Below are 22,155 nucleotides of genomic sequence, written 5' to 3' on the forward strand. Positions count from 1 at the left end.
ATATAAAGCAGATGTGGACTAGAAATCCAGAGAGAGATAACAAAACCATCACAGTACATTCTTGTGTATCTACACTCTGCTATAACTGGCTAAGGCAGCAATGAGTAAACATTTTGGTTTTTTGTTTCGGTAATCTACAAAAGAGAAAACATTTGCTACAAGGAGTAAGTACCATTACATTCATTACTTTAAAAGTCAGCAAAGAAACAAAAAGTAAGTCAGGCACAGTGATGCATACCTTTAATCCTAGCACTCTGATCTCTGTGAGTTCAAGGCCAGCCTGGTCTACACAGTGAGTGCCACGTCTATGTAGAAAGGACCCTGTCTCAAAACTCAAGATAAACAAAAAAGAAGCTGTACCATGATATAACTAATAACTATCAATTGTTTAATGACAGACAACAGTATTTCTATATTCAAGCCAAGAATCCTTTCTTTCCATGGAAAGATACCATATACAAAGGGAAAAACCCTTGTCTGGGTTTACTATTCATCTAACTCTTAAGGACTGGACCAAATACTTACATGCATGTGTTATTAATAGCATCATCTGGGCAGTGTCCTGAGCAATAGCACTTTAAGAAAGGCAAGGTATCCTCTGGTGCTAAAGTCACTCCATTTTCTGGCTTCTTCTGGTCCAAGTCTGATTTCATACCAGTGCCATGGAGCATACTATCTAGATTCTGCCCTGTATTAAAAAAAAATGAAATTTGTAGACAATCATGCTTGAAAATTTGTTTAGTTACAATCTACAATAAAGAATGTTAAGTTCCCTTTATCATAATATCTGTTGATATTATACCTTAAAAGTAAATTTCATATAATATCAATTTATAAAGTATTATATACAGAACTACTGTACCAGATACTGAGATATATGGAGACTACCCAGTTGCAGTTTTATACTAACTAATGAAAGACAAACAAAAACGACCAAAAAAGAGCAGGGCAGAAGAATCCCTCTCCCTAAAGGCTAAGAGCTAAGCACTGGAAAACCTTTGAGAATTAATTCCAGGACAAGTCCTACTCTAATGGTCCTCTAGTGTTTTGATTTCCCTTCCCTTCTCTCCCCGCCCCACCCCCAACCTTCTGACTCCTCCTCTCTGCAGCACTCTTGGCTTTTCTTTAAATAAACGGTTTGAAACAGCCAACTGGCCATTTGACTGACAACTGGAAGACTCCTCCCTGGTGCCTAGATGCCTCCACTGAGGAACTGTCGAAAAAGCAGCTCTTTCACAACCCGCAGTGCCCTCACTGTGTCAGACTGGCTGTTTTGAACATGCCAGGGATGCCTCTGAGGAAATACCACACCAGCTGAGGGACCTCTGCAACCACTGCTTCTGCTGAAGTTACAGCTCAGCTTCAGAAAGCCTCACTCCTCACAGTGCTCCAGGCTCATTTATCATGAAGGTATTCATAAAGGATTTTAAAAAATAAAAACGCTCGTCCTAGGAACCAAAGTCAAAATTACCACAGCTAGGAGGTTGCTAACAGAGGCAGACTGGAGAGGCTATGAGAAAGTATGAACAGCTAAGCTAGGTATCCCAGGTGGCTGTAAGAGTCCCTGAAAGCTTCCTAAAGTTAAGACCCAAACCTGTCTCAAAAAAAACAAAAAACAAAACAAAAAAACAATCAAGAAACAAACAGCAAAGCAAACCAACAACAAGAGGCAGGATGCTGATGCCTTACAAGGCCCAGAGTGTGCCCTGATCTGAGTACCTAGAGCAGTAAGCCTCTCATTTTCAGCCTGGAATAAGTCTTCTTTGAAAACCTGACCTGTAAGTCTATGGCACTAAGGAGTTCAGAGCTGCCAACACTGAGGAGTCTGCCTCTCCCATATTTGTGATACCCATGTAAACAGATCTCCAGCCTGTCATGTATGACAGTTACAGTTAACTAGGGTATAAAATAGAGACTTCAGGAAAGGCTGAGATAATTTCTAATGCCTTCAGTATGGTGGAGGTTGGGGGGGGGGCATTTCCACTTTAATTTTTTGGTTCAAAACTTGTAACTAGCTTTTAAAAAGAGTCATATTTGAATGTCTCTGTGAAAAGGGAGTTACTAAGCACCTTGCAGAGAACCCTAATTGCCTAAGTAAGGGAACTGAAAGCATGAAATAGTCCTGAACTCTACCTTTCATGCCAGGGTCATTGGTCTGAATCCAGACCACACTATAAAAAATTTGCAGAAGGCATGTAATAAAGCCAGGATCTTGCATTATAGAGTTTATGGCCTTAAATGGCAATACATGACACGGAATTTTTAAACAAAATCACGTGGAAAGAATGGTAAGCCAAAAGGATTAAAGAAGTATGAATTTCACTATAAATATGAAGTGGTTCAGTAATGTGAACTCAACTGTAAATTTAGCAATACTGATGTACTACTAAATAAGAAAAATAACACATATGCATACACTGACAGCAGGAAAACAGAATGTAAGAGCCAGAGATTCCATAATTTGATTCGTATGTATGTATGTATAATCTATGTATGTATTTAGGTTTTCTACTGGCCTCCAACTCAAGAGATCTTCCTGCCTCTGACTCCCAAGGGCTAGGATTAAAAATGTGTACCTCTACCACCCCATAACTTAAAATTTAATGATCTTATGTCTCTTATGCTTTTAAAAATATGACTTATTTTTATTTTATGTGCAAGCATGCATGTCTATGTGAGGGTATCATATCCTTTGGAACTGACTCAGGTCTAAGGCAAACCCTATGTGAGCTGCCACATGGATGCTGGGAATTGAATGAGTGTCCTCTAGAAGAGCAGCCAGTGCTCTTAACCACTGGAGCCATTTCTCCAGCCTTCAGTTTCTTCTTTTCTAAATTAGTAATTATTTTATTTATTTACATCCCAAATGTTGCCCCACTTCCTGGTTTCCCCTCCCAGAGTCCTTCTCCCCATCCCCTCTCTCCTTCGCCTCTGAGAGGGTATCCCCCTTTTCTGGGGCATCAAGTCTCTACAGGATTAGGTACCTCCTCTCCCACTGAGGCCAGACAAGGCTGTTCTCTCTACATATGTGCCAGAGGACTCAAACTAGCTTGTATATGCTCACTGGTTGGTCATCCCTAAGTTTCTTATACTTAATATTCAGAAAATAAATTTACCTCTGAGTAAGTATTTGTTAATAAAAACAAATACTGAAAAGGAATAGCCTTCAAAGATACCTCACAACTTAACAGAAAGGTATTGGGTTATGTATTTTCATATTTCACAGATAGAACTGTCTTGAGCCACTGGGGCCTGTGAGCAAAGCTCAGACTTTATTGTAGTAACTCAAAAATATAAAAAAGCTTTATGCTGTTACCCAAATTTCTTCATGTGGACGAACAATCCTCAACATTCAGAACTAAATATGAAATTAAAATTTATAAAGCCCAACTCTTCAGAAAATGAAGATGGCAGGCTAGGGACTGGGGCGGTTGGAAGCCAGTCTAGCCAATTAGCAAGCCCCAGGTTCACTCAGAGAGCCTTGGGAGACGCCCAGTGCCAACTGCTGGTCTCTACATGTAGATGCACCCATGTGTGCACAAACATAACACATATACATACACAAATTTAATGTATCTTAAAAAAAAGAAAACAGGGGCTGGTGAGATGGCTCAGCAGGTAAGAGCACCCGACTGTTCTTCTGAAGGTCCTGAGTTCAAGTCCCAGCAACCACATGGTGGCTCACAACCATCTGTAAGGAGATCTGACTCCCTCTTCTGGTGTGTCTGAAGACAGCTGCAGTGTACTTACATATAATAAATAAATAAATAAATAAATAAATAAATAAATGAAAACGAAGATGGTGGTAAGTTCTATCTAAAAAGCTCTTACGAAGCAACGCTAACTTTTCCGTTCAAAATACTGCCCTAATCAAACCAATCAGGGAAAATCTGTACGAAAATATAGATCATCAAATTTTAAGTTCCAGTTTGATCTATACATACACAGTATGCAACAGAGGTCACAAATAGACTGTTAATACTCTATGGAGAAATTTTAGAACTTAGCACAGATAAGCAAGTGTATTTTCTAAATTCTCATGACAATTAAACAATTTTGAATTATTATTTGTGCTTATTCCTTGTTGTGTTTTGAAAACGACAGGGTATTGTCAGAGTTCAGTATCAAATTCCTATCGCTTCGTGGTTTAGGTACTAAGTTGCAGATTATCCTCACAAGGTGAATCTCAAGCTATGTATCGTGCCTAAGTTAAGAAAATGGTTCAGGGAGGCTAAGATGTTTAAAAGGTGTCTACACGAAGCTCACAATTTCCTTTGGAATGTTTGTTATTTGCTTCTTTACTTAAGGTTGTACTGATATGGCTGGCCTGTTTAGAAAGGAACATGAGCTGAGAGCAGATCAAAGACTTTAAGTGCTTTATATATAGAAATGACTTACAGAAACAAGTATCAATTTACCTTGAACATGAGAAATGATGAACAGACAGGCTCCCAATAATCTGATGTAAGTGTATAGCTGAGTCATTGTCCAATTCGCACGCGTCCTGTGCACGGCCCTTTGAATGACTGGTCCTGCTGTCTCACTAGCGTAAGTGGCCTTACTGAATGAGGCTTCCTTACAGAACAAAATCACTTGGCAATGACTTTCACCTGCTGCTTTCTTCAGAATTCTGGAAAAGAAAAATGAACAAGGCAATGAATATACTGAAAAATTGGAACATTTCCAGGAGTAGAGAAGAAAACAAGCATAGCCAGACTTTTAAATACAGAAATATGCTTTTTAAAAATTGTGGTGTGATCAACTCTAAGACCTTGCATATGCTATAGTCTGTAGCTGAGCTACAGTCTTAACTCTGCTGAAATATATTTTTAGAGATTAAAGCTATCCTTTTTTTTAAGGCACTGTATTTACAAAGCCTAAATAATCTAGTAGAAAGTGGCAATCTCTCCTAACTTCAAATCAGCCAAGACAAGCATACTGAATATCTCAGTAGTGTTGTATACATGTTAGGTCTCCACTAACTACTTGGGAAGCGGACAGGACAGAAGTCCCTTACACCTAGGAGTTCTAAGGCAAGATGGGCAACAGCAAAGCAACTCCAGCTCTACAAAAATAACAAGAAAAACAGAAAAAAAGAGAGAGAGAGAAAGAGAGAAAGAGAAAAAGAAAGAAAGAAAGAAAGAAAGAAAGGTAGGTCTCCTTCAATAGCTTTCTCTGTTTGCACTAGTGTAATTAAATTATTTACTGCTGTAATGAGTGTTTCAGCTGGGCGTGGTAGTATACACCTCTGCCTCTAACTCTGCACTTGGAGTGGGGGTGGGGGTGGGTCTGAGACAAAAATACTACAAGTTCTCGCCAGTCCGGGCTATGTAGCCAGAATCTGTTTCAGTGTAACAGCCACCTCTACCACCAGTATTAAGAAGAAAACAGAAGCCAGGAGATGGTGGCGCACGCCTTTCATCCCAGCACTCAAGAGGCAGAGGCAGGCAGAGCTCTGTGAGTTTGAGGCCAGCCTGGTCTACAGAGCGAGTTCCAGGACAGCCAGGGCTACACAGAGAAACCCTATCTCAGAAAGCAAAAACAAACAAGAAGCCTGTGACAACTATAAACTCAATACATTATCTGTATGCAGAACAGTTCTACACTATGAATTGTAATCTCACCAAGTGTTGATTGAAACACACTGCTATAACCATAGACGCTAGCTTACAGGAATGGAAAGGACATACACATTACTTCATTTATATACAAATGAAAACCAAAGGTCACAGGATGTAAGAGGAACAGACAGCAGAAAGGGAGACAATACTAATGGAATGGGTCACTAAATCCCTCCAAAGCTCAAGTCCTGTATAACAGTGTTCTTGCCATTAGATATTATTCATAAGGGGCTTATTTCATGCATCAGCCTACATATCACACACCAAAACTATAGTCATAATAGAAAAACAGACTCATCTTTCAGGAAGTTCATAGTCACCAAATGAGACATTTAAATACTCTAGCACAGCGGGTCAGAGCACAGTGATAGAGCTGTTTGTGGGAGGTTCTGCATCTCAGGGGAAAGAAAGAAAAGATGGAAATACTTTTGACACACAACAAGATAATAACAAATGTAAACATATTCGCACTAAGTGAAAGGTAGGAAAAAAATAAATGTGAAACCCTGGAGGTTCCAGATCTATTCAAGATGGAAAAGCACCCTCCCCCAAATCCTGAGGAGTAAGACTTGGGGTCCTATGTGAAGAAAAATAATCAGTCAAACTAACAGTCTGTGCAAAGATATTTCTGAAGAACAGAAAAACAGAGGACAATGCTTCTGAACTATGGAGAATACAGTAGTGCAATACAAAAGAGGTTGAAAGACAAAAAGGTCAAGGACCCTAGAAAGATTTGGGTTTTAAAATGCAAGATGGATGGATGGATGGTGTCAGCCATCCAGTTTTTACATAATGAACCAGAGAGGGCAAGAGCAGAAACATAGCAGGAGTGGGAAGACTGCTGTGAAAATGGAGAGAGTGACAATAGTGCTAGGATCAGAAGTGGCAGGAGCACAGAGTGAATACAATTAAAAAGCAAGACTCTGCAGTACTTGGTAATGGCTGGATGCAGGGGTCAAGGAGCGCGAGGAGTCAAAGGTGACTCCCACGCTGCCCGTCTGAGCAATTACTGAAATGTGAAGAAGCAGATTTTTGGACAAAGTGAAAAAAAAGAGCGTAAGGGTTCAGATTTCGACACTGAGATTACCCAAAAGGAACGTCTGCTGGGCATCAAGCGTAAAGGAAACATCTGGGGCCGAAGATACAAATCTTCCATTATGTCAACAGCTTAGAGATACTAAAAGCTAAGGCTCTTGGATGAAAGAGTCCTACAGCACTGTTTAGTTAGAAATTGCACTAATGGCCAGGCATAATGGTGCACGTCTATAATTTCAACACGGATGGCCAACACAGAGGTAGAGGGTAGAGATCAGCATTGGCTACACAGTAAGACCCTTATCTAAACTCCCTCTCCATTAAGTCAAAAGATCACTGTTAAGACCTGACGTATGTTCACAGTCACTTTGATACACCCCTCAAAGAGTGAAGTCTAATTCCCCTCCCTTGAATATAGGACTAGATTTCAAGACTCATTTCTAATAAATAAGATGTAAACATAAGTGACTTTCTGACTAGGTCATGGATGTCCTCTTACTGAAGCCAGCAGCCATTCTAAGCATATTCAAGCAGCCCCTCAAGGTTCAGGCAGCAACAAATAGGTGATGATTCTCCTGCCTCAGCCTCCAAAGTGCTGGGATGACAGGCATGTGCCACATCGCCCTGCTGCTCTGGGTGGATTCTTGAGAATGCATGTGATGATAAATGCCAGCTGCCATGAGTTAATAAACTTTGGAACAGTACATTGGGGATAACAGATAAACTAATTTTGTGAGAAACAGACGGAAACATAAAAGCCTGATCACTACAAGCACAATCAGGAAAGAAGTCTGAAAGAGTAGTCAGGTGAGAGAACAATACAGCAACACCCATACCAAGTGCCCAGAAAACTGTAACATTACGGATATGTTTCTTCAAAGAAGTAGCCAAGAGCATGCTGTTTTAACATGATTTCCACAAGACCTACTTTGGAGAGAGATAGAAAAGACTCTTAAATTCTTCATTACTATCGATTTCCCCGTCTGTGTTATGTTATAGATTCAATTCCATAAAAATAACACTAGGTTATTTATCAAGGTAAAGACAGTTTTCATATTATATACCAGAGAACAATTTTTTAAAAATATTTATTTGCTATTTATTTTTATATGTAAGTACACTGTATCTGTCTTCAGACACACTAGGAGAGGGTGTCAGATGTCATTAAGGATGGTTGTGAGCCAGCCACCATGTGGTTGCTGGGATTTGAACTCAGGATCTTCGGAAGAGCAGTCAGTGCTCTTAACCACTGAGCCATCTTTCCAGCCCCAGAGAACAATTTTTATGGGGTAACTATGATGGCAATTTGCTTGGTTCCAAATGTCAGTGCTAGTTTACTTGAGTCATGACATTAACAATGTTAATTAATTTATGAAGGCTTCCCTTTTTACTTAATCACAAAATGAGAATATTATTAACCTAGATGAGTTAGTACCGTGTACCCCAGTATTACATATTCAATAAATAGGTGTCATTGCTATAATCATTAGTAGCAAAAATAATGTTGCAGACTTCTCTTTGTCTCATGATAACTATATGTACAATCATAATACAGCAGCAAATTACCTGGTTATATTTTATTTTAAAGACACGGTTTCTCGGTATAACCCTTGCTGTCCTGGAACTCATTTTGTAGACCAGGCTGGCCTTACACTTATAAAGATCCTATTTGTTTTCTGCCTCCTGAGTACTGTGATTTTAAAGGCTTATACCACCATACCCTTTGTAACCTTATTTTATAACTATACCAAGACTGATGTTTTTATCCTAACCTTTAAAAATAAAATACATGCTTTTTAAATTCCTAGAAATTTCATCTGAATCTTTAAAAACAGATTTTATTTATTATCATGTGGTACTTGAGTTAGGGAGTTAAGACTACTTTGGGGAAATCAATACTGTCTAATCACTGAGTCTGAGGATGGAACTTGGTTTGTCAGGTTTGAGAAGCAAGGCCTTTAACAGCTAAGTTATTTCACTGACATTCATTAGAAATTTCAGCATAAATTAAGACTATCTACTTGGGCTGGTGAGATGGCTCAGCAGTTAGCCATCTGGCTGCCTTTCCAGTACTCAGCTCAATTCCCAGCAACCACATGGTGGCTCACAACTATCTGTAAAGGGATCTGATTCCCTCTTCTGTATTGTAGATGTACATGCAGACAGGGGACCAACATTCAAAGAAATACATACATAAATAAAATATTTTTAAAGTTGAAAAAAACAACAACTACATTTGCAAATGTCACTCACATCAAGACAGAGCCTAAGGAGATGATAGTTCAGCCTGTAAGGTGTTTCCATGTGAGGACCCGAGGTTGATTCCCAGTAGGCCCATAAAAAGCATGTGCAGCTATGCATGTCTATAAAACCCAGTGCTGGGGAGGAAGAGACAGGAGTCTTGTGAGGACACTCTAACTAGATCGATCAGATCTCAAAAAAAAAAAAAAAAAAGTGACAGAGGAATCAGTGGCAGACACATGCATGCATGCAGGCAGATATTTAAAACGCCACTTAATCAAAACAGTAAAATGATGCAGGAATTTAAAAGCTATCAAATTGGTAACTAACAATTGCATATACCCATACTGGCACAGTTTCTTCAAGAAAATAACATGAAATTAAAAGAATATATAAAGTATTTTTAAAAGAAAGATTTATCTATTACTTTTAATTTATTTTTATTTGTTTATTTGTTTTCAAGACAGGGTTTTTATGTATAGCCCTGGTAGTCATGGAACTCACTCTGTCCTCAAATTCACTGAGATCTGCTTGCCTCTTCCTCCCAAGAGCTGGGATAAAGGTGTGTGCCACCGCCACCACCCACTAAAGAAAGATTTACTCATGTATATGACTGTCTGTCTGGATGCATGCCTGTGTGTCTGATGCCCTGGGAGTAGACTATATAGGTGCCAGAAACTGAACCTAAGTCCTCTGAAAGAGTAGTATGTACTCCTAACTGTGGAGACAACTCTCCAACCCCAAGAATATCTTAAATTAAAAAAATATAAAAGTTCACAAACAAGAAGGTTTAACTAACAGTTCAATCATAACTAAAGAACAAATAGAAAAGAAAACCCTAAACGAAATAGGGAAAGTCTGAAGTCAGCTGAAAAAACAAGTCTGCAGTCATTCTTTCCTTTTCCTGTCAAGCTTCCCCCATACCCTTCATTTTTACTTAATACTAGAAAGGTGTGGGAATTTCCAGCAAGCTGGCCAGCTTCAAGTTCCATAAATCGGCAAAGAAAACCCCCCTTCCAAGGAAAGCCCCCCTTAGGCAGCTCCAGGCGCCGGGCCTGACTAGCTTTCTGAGAAGTACTATTCTGGCTGCAGACTTTCTGGCTCCACAGCCATTGTTTGCATGGCAGCTCTGCTCCTTATCCAGAGCCTGGATTAGCATAAGAATATCGTCTTTTCCTTTAACAAGCAACTCATCCATTTTCTTTCCCGAATTTCTAACTTCTTTCCCAGCAACCCTAACCCAATGTGCACATGTACAACTGCAGCAGCATTGGTCAGGGTTGTTCTAGTCATGATTATTTTTCTAACAGTAAAAAACCGAGCTCATCGAAATCTGGAGAAAATGTTTTGCTTCAAGAGCTGTGAGTATATCTGTAACAACACAAACCTGGTTTAGCATCTAAGGAAAAGAAAACCCTTCAGTTTGAATATGAAGCTGCTGGCAGCTTCTCTGAGACAGAAGACAAACCAGACCCTCAGAAATACTGACCGTTCAAGCAATCTTGTTTGAAGCCTCAATTACTTAGAACTTTTTGGTGAGGAGGCAGTAAACTGCCCGTTGTGGTGGCATATGCCAGTAAGATTTGCTGAATGAGGCAGAGGCAAGAGCATCATGAGTTCCAGGTCAGCCTGGGCAGTGATTGCGCACACCTTTGACCCCAGCTCTCAGGAGGTGGAGGCTGAGGCACACATATCTCAGTGAGCTTGAGACCAGCCTGGTCTACAGAGTAAGTTCCAGAACAGCCAGGGCTACACAGAGAAAAACCCAGGGGGGGGCGCAGCAAATTCCAGTCACCGAAGGTTTTTCTGTGACAATCAAGGACAGTCCCAATGAGATGAGAATTAAGAAAGGCAACTATAGCACCCTAGGTTAGTTAATATACAATGAGTGGTTTAGAGGTTGCTGTTCCGTCCACGTCCAGACCCCACGTGTTCACAACTACCTCTAACTTCACTTCCAGGGACTGAACATTCTCTTCTGGCATTCACAGATACCCCCAAATATACGCATGTGAGTGTGCATACATGTACAGATAGATGGACACACAGACACACACCCCCCTTTAATAGAAATAGTAAAAATCTTCATAGAACACAGACCAAAAACCAAACCAAACCAAAAAAAAACAACTCCAGGCTAACAAAAGAAGCAGTTATGCCACTTGCAGGAAAATGAATGTAACTGGCACTCGTCTTATTGCAAGAATTAAGCCAGAGAGAAAATGATTCTTAAGATGATCTAAATAGTATGCAAAGTGATTTAACAATTTTATCAACAACTATATAATTTACTACTCTTGATATTTCCTTTTTAAAAAAGACTTATTTATTTATTTAATGTATGTGAGTGCACTGTAGCTGTACAGATGGTTGTGAGCATTCATGCAGTTGTTGGGAATTGAATTTTAGAACCTCTGCTCACACTGTCAACCCCACTTGCTCCAGCCAAAGATTTATTTATTATTATACATAAGTATACTGTGGCTGTTTTCTGACAAACCAGAGAGGGCGTCAGATCTCATTACGGGTGGTTGTGAGCCACCATGTAGTTGCTGGGATTTGAACTTAGGACCTTCGGAAGAGCAGTCAGTGCTCTTACCTGCTGAGCCATCTCGCCAGCCCGATATTTCCTTTTTGAAATTTACTAGACCTGTGGTCTTTCCCATCCTAGCCAACAGTGCCACTTCACTTCTTTTTCTTCAGACTTAATATGCCAGTCATGCACATGTACTCTCCCTGTGATGGCTTGGCCACCATAGTCTCCTGTGTCTGAATGCCTGGCCCACACAGAGTGAGACTCTATCAGAGGTGCGGCCTGCTGGATTAGATGTGGCTTTGTTGGAGGAAGTGTGTCACTGAGGAGGCGAGCTCTGAGGTCTCATGTGCTCACACTAGGCCTAGTGTGGCAGCTTCTTTATCCTTCCTGCCTGTGGATGGAGATGTAGAACTCCTTTCTGCTGACATGTTGCCATGCTCCCTGCCATGATGATAACAGACTAAGCCTCTGAAACTGTAAGCTAGCCCCAATTAAGTGTTCTCTTTTGTAAGAGTTGCTGTGGTCATGGTGTCTCTTCACAGCAATAGAAACCCAAAGACATCCCCTCATTCTCCTGCCATCAAATCAATCGTTTCTACCTTCAGTTTGTATCCTGAGCCTACACACTTCTCACTAACCCCCTTGTTCTCTAACTTAAGACACTAGCAACCTTTCCTTGGATGATTGGAACCGTCTTCTAAATGGTCTACAAATACACCACACAGTCACCACACAGGCAGAGCAATCCTAATTATGGTGGGGTAAAACACACCTCTGTTTAAAGACCTCCAGTGGTAGCCTGGTTCCCCAGAGTAAAAGCTTAAGTCTACAGATGTCCACCAGACTCCAGTTCCTCTTCTACTTCAGCTGCACTGACCCACGGCTCTTCCTTAAACAAGACACAAAAGCCTTTGCTCTAAGCCTGGCACATGTACAGGACTGCCACCTGCATCCTTTCCCCAGGATATAAGAAAAGATGTATTGCTACTTGGTCCCTGAGCTAATTGAAAAACAAAACAACAACAACAAAACACTTGTCTTACTCAGTGATCCTACCTTATCCTATTCAAACTGTAATGGCACTGCTACTTGAAAGCTTTCCTGTTATCCCCCAGCCAGGCTTGTTTTCTTTAGCACTTGGCATACTTTGATATTTCATCCTCTTGTTTTTATTTTAAGATATGATACTACTCTATAGTCCAAGCTGGCTTAGAACTCACTTAAGAAGGTCAGGCTAGTTTCAAATTCATAGTGAACCTTCTGCCTGTAAATATAACATCCTCTAACTAACAATACTGTTCACAGCAAATGATGGCCTGGTTTTTAACCATGCCACAGACTTATACAAAGCTAAATGACATAGTTCAATTAACTATGAAAATGCACAGACACATACAAACACAAACACACACACACCACTCCTTTGGTACAAACCTCTTTTACTCAAGGATTGGGCTATATCCCACCTGTAACCTTCATTACAAATGATTCTATACTATCTGTCCCAGAAAATGGCAACCATGTCTTTGTTTCACAAACTTGTTTATAACCATCTTGCAACTCTACCTTTGTTTCAAAAGGCTGTTATGACTACCTGTTATTAAGACTACCTTGTTCCAACCACTTGCAATCTACGCCTTTGTTGCTGGAGGTCTTTATGACTAACTTGGTACACTTATGTTCTGCTCCTGTAAGCTGGCCTATTTTGCCTACCAAACCCCCTATTTGAAAGCCCCCTACTTCTAAAATCCTTGTCTTCATGTCCAATGTTAACCTTTTGAATCTCGCCATAGGGGGAAGCAGCCCGTCCACGTACATGAATTAAAAAGCTTGTTTTAATTAATTTGGTAACGGTGACTTGGGTCAGTGGTCTTTCTCTTCACATCTTTGTGATTGATTACATACCCTCTGAAAAGTCCCCAAAATTCCAAATGTCACATAATCACAGAGACTATCTGCAGCTGGGGAAAAAAAAATCACACCTCTGTTAGAGCACAAGGCAAATCACAGCCGCTGTGGACAGTCTGAAGCAGCCATGTACCCCACACCTGGGATTAAAACGAAAACACATTCCCATATTTATGTGTTTAAAATTGTCACTACACGGGTACATATTTTAAAAACCACAGCCTTCAAAAGGAAAGTTGTGATCTAAATTAATTAAAGGTTAGGAAGGCTACAATGGGTGTAAGTAAACTTTGTATTAGCCACCTTGCTAGTCAAAGCTAGTGCGACCATCTCAGAAATGCAGCCTCTCATACTGTGCCACAGAGCTACTGAAGACCACGTCCTATGTCTTCTTCCCTCTCTTTCTTGTGATGGCTGTGAACAGTCTCACTATTGCCCTGATTGGCCTGGATCTCACTATACAGATCAGTCTGGCCTTGAAATCACAGGTATCTGCCTGCCTCTGCCTCCAGAGTGCTGGGATTAAAGTGTGCCAGGACACCTGGCTTCAAAATAACTTTCATGATAATGTCCATAAGCTGTTCAAAAAGAAATCCACCAAGAATATATGGCTACAAAACTGTGGATAGTAGCAACTAAAAAATACGGCTACTATTACTGTTTGATTTAATGGCAACGTTGACAAGTAGGTGTAAAAGTGGATACAAGGTACAGAAATTGCTAGTAGATCATCAAAATTCTAATGCTTAGCAACAAAGCACAGGAGCTGGGCCTTCAAAGCCCAAAACATGAAATAAAATGAAGTCTAGGAGCTAGTATGAGATGTCTTTAAAACTCTGATGACAGATAATGGAATGCTATAATGCCTGAATAAAAAGACAGAATAAACAGAATTGCAACCTATGAATCAGAAACAAAAGCATAACAGGGTAAGACCCATCAAACTACAAACCACCATAGTAGCAATTATGATTTTCTTACATACAAGGGGATAAGAAGAATAAGAATAGGTAGGAATTAACGCATGAAGTTTCTCACATGGTAAAGAGGTCTGAACTTTACTCAGCAGACAGCAAGAAATCACTCCAAGCTTTTAAGCAAAAGAGTTTGCCATGGTTTACAAAGATCATTACTGAAATATTGTGAAGATAAAGGGGGGAGGGGTGAAGGAGAGAATCTGAAGTGTTATTGTAACACATTAAAAACCAGACTGAGCAGGCTGACAGAAGATGGAAACAAAGAATGGAGGGAACTACTATGCTGAGGACACAGCAACCTCTAGATGTGCAACTAGAGAAGCTGATGCTAGAGACGGGAAATCATCAAGAGCCATGGACAGATGAAGCCTTAAAAAAACAATAATGAGGGTCTCATATAATCTAGGTTCACCTTAAATTGGCTACAGTTGAGGCTGGCCTTGAACTTTTGAACGTTCTCCCTACCTCCCACTTGCTGGGATCACAAATGTGTACTGCTCTACTCAACTGTAAGCTTTTAAGAACAAATAAAAAGCCAGGTGTTGGTGGCACATACTCAGGACACAGAGGTCACTGCAAGTAACAGGCTAGCCAGAGCTTCGTAGTTGAGAGCCTGTGAAAAACAAAACAAAACAGCCCACAAATAAGAAGCTCTAAACAGGCTAACTGAATGAACAAATATGTATACTTATTATTCAAGACCCTAGGGATGATGGAAGTTATAGTGTGAATACGAGGTGCTCACCACAGGCTGGTCTATCACAGGCTTATCTGGGCAGTACTATGAGAGGAGGTTCTAGGTGTAAAGGTGGAGTGAAGGTCATAGTTTGGCCTCAGACCCTTCTTCGTTCTCTGTTCCTATCCATCAAAAGAATCTCTTCCACCACACACTCCCACACCATCATGCGTTTCCTCGTCATAGCCAAGGACTATGGACTGAAATCTCTGAAACCATGACTATGAATAAAGTCCTCCTCCCTTTTTGTGAGACACATGGGCAAAGCAATGAATGACTAACAAAGATGTTAAAAGTATACACACACACACACAGACATATGCACATATATACATGAAAATATATGAGAAAACAAGAATGGTTATCAAAGGAAGTCAGCATATTAAAATTTATTAAATATATAATCAGAAAAGTGGCATTCATCTATAAAATCAAAGGTTAGTACTTTGAAAAGACATGAAACATACACATACACACATACACACACAAAGTTGTACCATGTAAAAATAATGTCACAAGTAAATAATATTAAGAATGAAGAGTCCTCTCGTTCTTTTCTTGCTCTTCCCTTCTTGTTCCTGCTCTGTCCCCTCGCCCATTCCCCATTCCTTTCCCCCTCTCTCTAAGCTCACAGCCAGCCTCTACTCCTCTACTTCACTACTCTCCCTCTCTCTCTGCATTTCTCTGCCTCTACTACCTTCCTAACTTCCCTCCCCATGCCCTTAATAAAGTCTATTCTATACTAAAAAATAAAAATAAAAAAATGAAGAGTCCTAGCAGTAATTGTATTAGTAATATTCAATAATAATAAAATCAATACTAGTGTCAACATTAAGAGTTCCAACTGCTGGGAAGGTAGCTCAGTGGTACGGTAATTGCTTAGCAGGCACAAATTCAATGCCTAGCACTGCTCCTAGTACCATAGGAAAGCCCCCGCTAAAGGAAGCTCTACTGGGTCAGTGATATTGCTTGGTAGATAAAGGCACTTGCTGTCAAGCCTGATAACCTGAGTACAATCCCTAGAACAAACATGGTGGAGGGAGAAAACTGCCTGGTACAAGATATCCTCTGACCACATATGCACCATGGCATATATATAAACAAATAAATAAATAAATAAATAAATAAATAAATAAATCAGTTTAATAAAAGAACTGTTCTACATCCTTCACTTTATCCTCATGCTTTGTAAGTAGGTATTCTCATTATGCATACTTTTATAAGAATAAATTTGAATATCAAGAAGTTAGACTGAAGGGATGGCTCAGTGGTTATGAGAGAATAGCAAGCTTGCTATTCTTCCAGAGGATCTGAGTTCAGTTCCCAGTACACTCACTAGGTGGCTCACAATCACTTGTAATTCCATTTCCAGGGATTCCAACACCATGTTCTATCTTCTGTAGGAACTCATACAAGTAGATATTAAAAGTAACTCAAGATGGTAGGGAATACATAAACAGACCAATAAATTGACTACAAAAGATGGGACACTAGACAGGTGAAAGGGAACTTAGGGAGAAGAACAATGGAGTTGGTCGTGAAAGACTTTCATGTATGTTGCTTACAGTTTTGTGTCTCTTGTGTAATCTCTTTAAAATGAAAGAAATGGTTTCTGAATCACCTAGATTAGAAATTACCTTATTAACAGTTACAACTATATGGTAGTACACAAGTCATCCAAATGAAGGACAAAGTTATCACTAAAGCCTATGTCACTGAAGACTATCAAAAGACTGTTAACACTGTGGTTTAGCTGAATATCCCCTGCCGGTACAGGAGTAAGGCCTGGGGTGCAGGGAAGCACAACTGTGAGACAGTGCAATCAGGTCAGTGAGGGTGTGCTTCTGCAAAGGACACTGGAGCCAGCCTTCCTCTGGAACTGGGTGCTTGGGAGGTTAGTGATCTGCTGTGCCTCGGACTCCTGCCATGATGTGCTGCATTGCTAGAGGTCCAAAGCAACAAGGCCACTCAGAATTCTAAGCCAAAATAAATCTTTCCTCTTTATAAGTTAATTACCGCAGATGCCTCATGACACTAAGGGAAGCTGACTAACACAGACAAAACTGGATCTCAAGGCAGTTCTTAATAGGTTACCACCTATTTGTAACACAAAAATATATTAAAATTATTAATTTGTAAGGAAGGTGATTCAAGGAGCTGAATAGTTAACACAAAGCTCTGGTGTTACGAGGACACTAAAGGACCACAAGTGAAGATTTTTGTGGACACAGTACACACAGTCTGCCTTCAGTGATAAAGAAAGCATTTTTTAATGACTTAATTTTCTTTAATCTTTTCCTTACCTCAGAGATGTGGCTAGATAAAACTGTAGTTCCAATTTCTCCAAACAGCTTTGACCTATGCTTCCATCTCATGAATTCCAAGACAGTATCAAAGCGATGCATATTTTCATAAATCTGCTTTAAAAAAAAAAACTTATTTAAGAAAAAGCTTTTAATGTCAGAATAAAATGTGTAAAAGAGCACTAAAATTTTTTCATAGGTAAAATTATTCATTTTCAAAGTAAAGTCAATGAACAATTACTAGCCAAAGAAGATACAGTACTTTGGGAAATGACACAGTGCGATCTTCGAGGCAATTAGCTACAAATGTTTATGTTAAACTTAGGTTTTAATGAACAATACCAATTAAAAACAAATCAACTAAAAGAACACGAAACAATTTTCTTGCAATCTCACTTTTCCCTTTCTTGTAGACTGCCTGAAATTTTTTATTTGTTTAATACGGAGGGGGTCCATACACACTAACACTGTCCTTAAAGACCCTACTGCTTCAAGGGACATTTACAAAAATGCAAGGTGGCAAACAATAACAATTTTTAATTTATTTTAAAATATACATGCTCACTTACACTATGGACTCCAGGGCTGTCCTGGGACTCATCATCATCCCCCTGCCTAGCGTAAAGATTTAAAACAATTTCATTGAATTTTTTTTAAATTAAAACTTCAAAGAGGAAAAGTACTATGTTTCATACAGAAGGAAAATTTCAAAAGCAATATGAATATAACTATATCCTATCACAAGGTCAATCCTTTTGTCTTCAGACCATTCAATATGACATATGCTGAGGTCTGACAGTCTTGGCAATAATAACTAAATTCACATCACCTGGGGCAACTCAAGACCAGTCCAACATAGAAGACAGCAATCGTCTTTAAGAGTCCACTCAGCAGATGGGCTGCCACAGCGAAATCTTTCATTGTCCAAGAAATGAGCAGACCCTGACAGCTATTAGTAACACTGTCTGCACTTAGGAGCCTTCTTGGGTCCTCTCAATGCTATCATTATCCACAACATAACCAGGCCCCAGCAGTTTTCAAATCTACTCTTAGAATGTCACTAAGAAATGAAGGAAGAGCCGGGCGTGGTGGCGCACGCCTTTAATCCCAGCACTCGGGAGGCAGAGGCAGGCGGATTTCTGAGTTCGAGGCCAGCCTGGTCTACAAAGTGAGTGCCAGGACAGCCAGGGCTACACAGAGAAACCCTGTCTCGAAAAAACCAAAAAAAAAAAAAAAAAAAAAGAAATGAAGGAAGAGAAAAATAGATTTGAAGGGTTGTTTTTATTTTTTTAATCCAAAATCTTTATATCTTAGAAAAATTTCCCCTAAGTCGATTAAATAAATAAACCACACACACACACACACACACACACACACACGTGTATATATAATACTTGAGAAACAGCACAAAGTTTACTCTAAAATCATTTAGGGGGTTGGAGGGCCTTTGAGTCCACTCCAAACAGAAGTGAGATAATCACTGTTACATTAACCTACATAAAAGTAAAAAGAGGCCATTGATGTACCTTTATTTAAACACTTTACCAGATAATTGCAATGGATTAAATGACGAATAACACGCAAACCATTGCTTATTACAACACTAATTATTATAACATTTCTTCACAGCTAAGAAAGATTTGAGTTTTAGGCTAAATTTAAAATTAATTTTTTAAAAGAGAAGAAACACATTATCCACCCCCAATGTCCAAATATACCATAATTCAAAGTCAAAATTATTTAGTCTCCTGTTATACTCTCATAGGTGAATAACAGAAAAATAATTTCAGAAGCAAAAATTTAAAAAGTTAATCTTGGAGGCTGGAGAGATGGCTCACAGGTAAGAGCACTGACTTCTCTTCCAGAACCTGGGTTCAGTTCCCAGCACCCACATGGCGGTTCACTACCATCTGTAACTCCAGTTCCAGGGGATTTGACCTCTCCTTCTGACCTCAGGCACCAAGAATTCATGTGATGCACAGTCATACATACAAGCAAAACACTCACTAAAATAAATCTTAACAAACAAACCTAATCTTACAGCCTACTGAGAAAATCTTTCTGTCCCTCAGAAGTAAAAAAAGACAGTGAGATTTGCTTCACAGTACAGGTCTGCAGATCAGTTTTTACAGTATACGAGAAATCCAAACACTGCAGAAGGACCTCTATAAATACAAGCACAGATACAGGACTTACATACGCAAAATGGTCCAAATCACTTAACTTACTAGGTCACTGTTAGCACTGTAAATATGTGTTCACAAGTTTTTGGCTTTTTTTTCTTTTCTTTTTTTTTTTAATAGCTTTTTATTGACTTAAGAGTTTCACATCATGCATCTCTCCATTCCCTCATATCCACCCTTACAAACCCTTCCCCAATAAAAAACACACAAACAAAACAGAAAACATCTCCTGGAAGCTGTAGTGTGTCCCACAATATACCCCCCTCCCTGTCCACACATCCTTCCTCACTCGTGAATGTTCACGTGTTCAAGTTTAACCTTGTGTTCAAAAAGGGAACTTATAAAAAAAAAAAATCAAACACTGGGATTGGTAAAATGGCTCAGCAAGCAGGTGCTTGCTTGCCAAGCCTAGAAACCTGAGTTCAATCCGCAGAACCCACATATCAGAAAGAGAAAATTGACTCCTGCAAGTTTCCCTCTAACCTCCACACTTGTGGCACATGCCCATGCACACAACAAAAACATACAAAAATGAACTGAAATTAACAACAACAAGACAAACACCAAACAAATGTAATTTTTTAACCAAAGATTTTGGGCTAAAATTTTCAAGCATGTTAAAATAGAGAAACTTAAAGTAATTTTAAGTTTCTGCTTAGATGGATTTATGCTGTACTGTATAAAACAAACCTTAATACAAGAATTACTAGTAACATTTAGACACTTAGGGTCAATAACAATTGTATTATGCATACTAGTGTTTATTCTTGAGTTTCTGTAGGGGTAATGGATTTCCATTGGTTTATTTTTGTGGTACTGGGAATTGAATCCAGGACCTGGCACATGCTTAGCAAATACTCTTCCCCCGACTCTGGCCCTGCTCACTCCGGCCATATTGATTTCATATATGTGGGTACACTGTCACTGTCTTCAGACACAGGAGAAGAGGGCATCAGATCCCATTACAGATGGTTGTGAGCCACCATGTGGTTGCTGGGAATTGAACTCAGGACCTCTGGAAGAGCAGTTGGTGCTCTTAACCACTGAGCCATCTCTCCAGCCCCAGCAAATACTCTTATTACTACTATAAACACACCCAGGCACTAGTGGTGGTTAAACTACACTGATAACTTAAGATTTAAAACACCTACTTTACAAGAGATCTTTTTAAGAAGGGAAAGAGCAAGATACAAACTTGGAGAATATATTTACAAAGTACACAAGTAAGAAAGACTCATCAAGAATATATGAAGTCACATCAAAGCTCAACAACGGGGGTTGGGGGAAGTGCAGTTCAGTGGTAGAGTGCTTGTAGAACCAACATGGCTCTAGGTTCAACATCTAGCACTGGAAAAACCAACCAAATTCAACAGTGGAAAGAAAAAACATTCATTAAGAAAATAGTTTTTGTAAGTGACAAAATTCTTACTAAGAGGTCATATGAATGGCAAATAAGTAAATAAAAGACTACTAGTTATAAGAAATACAAATTAATATAGAGATATCACTACACACCTATAAGGACAGATAAATTCACACAGTGGCTAAATACTGGCAAAATGTGAAAAAATGGATTTTCTCAAATATAGTTGATGAACATGCAAAATAGCACCCCCATTTTGGACAAGAGCTTGGCATTTTTTTTTCATTTTAATTTATTTTACGTGTATGAGTGTTCTGTTTGCATGTATGCACCATGTACCTGCCTGATATACATAAAGGCTAGGAGAGAGTGTTGGATTTCTTAGAACTGGAGTTCTAGACAGTGGTGAGCTGCCATGTGGTTACTCCTGGGACTTGAACTTTAGTCCTCAGCAAGAGCAACAAGTGCTCTTAAATATTCTTCAACCCCACCCCCAGCTGTCTCTCCTGCCTAGCAATTTCTTCTAAAACTAAACTGACATGTCTATCAGGCCATGACGGGACACTCCTATATTTCTAGTAACCAGAAAGCTGTGGTAAGAGGACGATGTGTTCCACATCAGTCTAGACTACATAGGAAGAGCCTGTCTCTCCCATCCACGGCTTCCTAAAACACCCTAAGTAACACCCACCCAAGCACATGTAATCCTAAACATGACAAAGGCTCTCTGCTTGACCAAATTTCTCTAAATTTTCTTTCATGCAGACCTGTTTGCCTTCACATAAAATCCAGTCTTAAATTAAGCCAACTTAGCAGGACCTTCCATTACCTCATATCTGATCAAGTCCCTCTCTCCTCTCTATTCTTTCAAGTGATGCTTTATCACCCTGACTCTGGCCTGACTTCAGCAAAAATCCTGTTATGCAGATTTAGCAAAATATCTGTTTAGCCTGTGAGTTTCTTCTTAGTCATTTTCCATTCATAAACCCCCATACCCTGCTGACTTGCTCTAGACACCCACTAGGCCCATGCTGCATTTGAAGATAAATTCAATCCCTCACCTCTATTGTAAAGCAAGCCTCTGAAGCAGTGCTGTTGCAGCAATGGTCCTCACGAGTCTTCTCTGGGAAATTAGAGGCATGGTTCTGCAGTTAAAGAGTGCTCACTACTTTCCCAGAAGACCAGAGTTTGGATTGCAACATCCACCTCAGGGAGTTCACAACCATGTCTAGTTCCAGGTCCAGGGGAACCC

At 39.6% G+C, this 22,155-nt stretch overlaps 1 protein-coding gene across 4 annotated transcripts in view; it reads right to left on the reverse strand.

Moving 5' to 3' along the window:
- Bmpr1a (bone morphogenetic protein receptor type 1A) overlaps positions 1 to 22,155 on the reverse strand; it is a 90,624-nt gene that overhangs the window by 30,334 nt on the left and 38,135 nt on the right. For 2 of the 4 annotated variants that reach the window (XM_029468796.1, XM_021181625.2), the window contains exons 2-4: positions 17,358 to 17,471; positions 4,419 to 4,630; positions 526 to 688 (exon numbers count right to left, since the gene is read on the reverse strand). In XM_029468796.1, coding sequence (XP_029324656.1) covers positions 526 to 688; positions 4,419 to 4,485 — 230 coding nt within the window. In that variant the 5' untranslated portion in view covers positions 4,486 to 4,630; positions 17,358 to 17,471. Of the gene's footprint in view, positions 1 to 525; positions 689 to 4,418; positions 4,631 to 17,357; positions 17,475 to 22,155 lie in introns of all 4 variants that reach the window. The other 2 variants (XM_029468794.1, XM_029468795.1) reach the window with 1 other exon arrangement.

Source organism: Mus caroli, chromosome 14 (assembly GCF_900094665.2).
Source record: "Mus caroli chromosome 14, CAROLI_EIJ_v1.1, whole genome shotgun sequence".
NCBI lineage: Eukaryota > Metazoa > Chordata > Mammalia > Rodentia > Muridae > Mus > Mus caroli.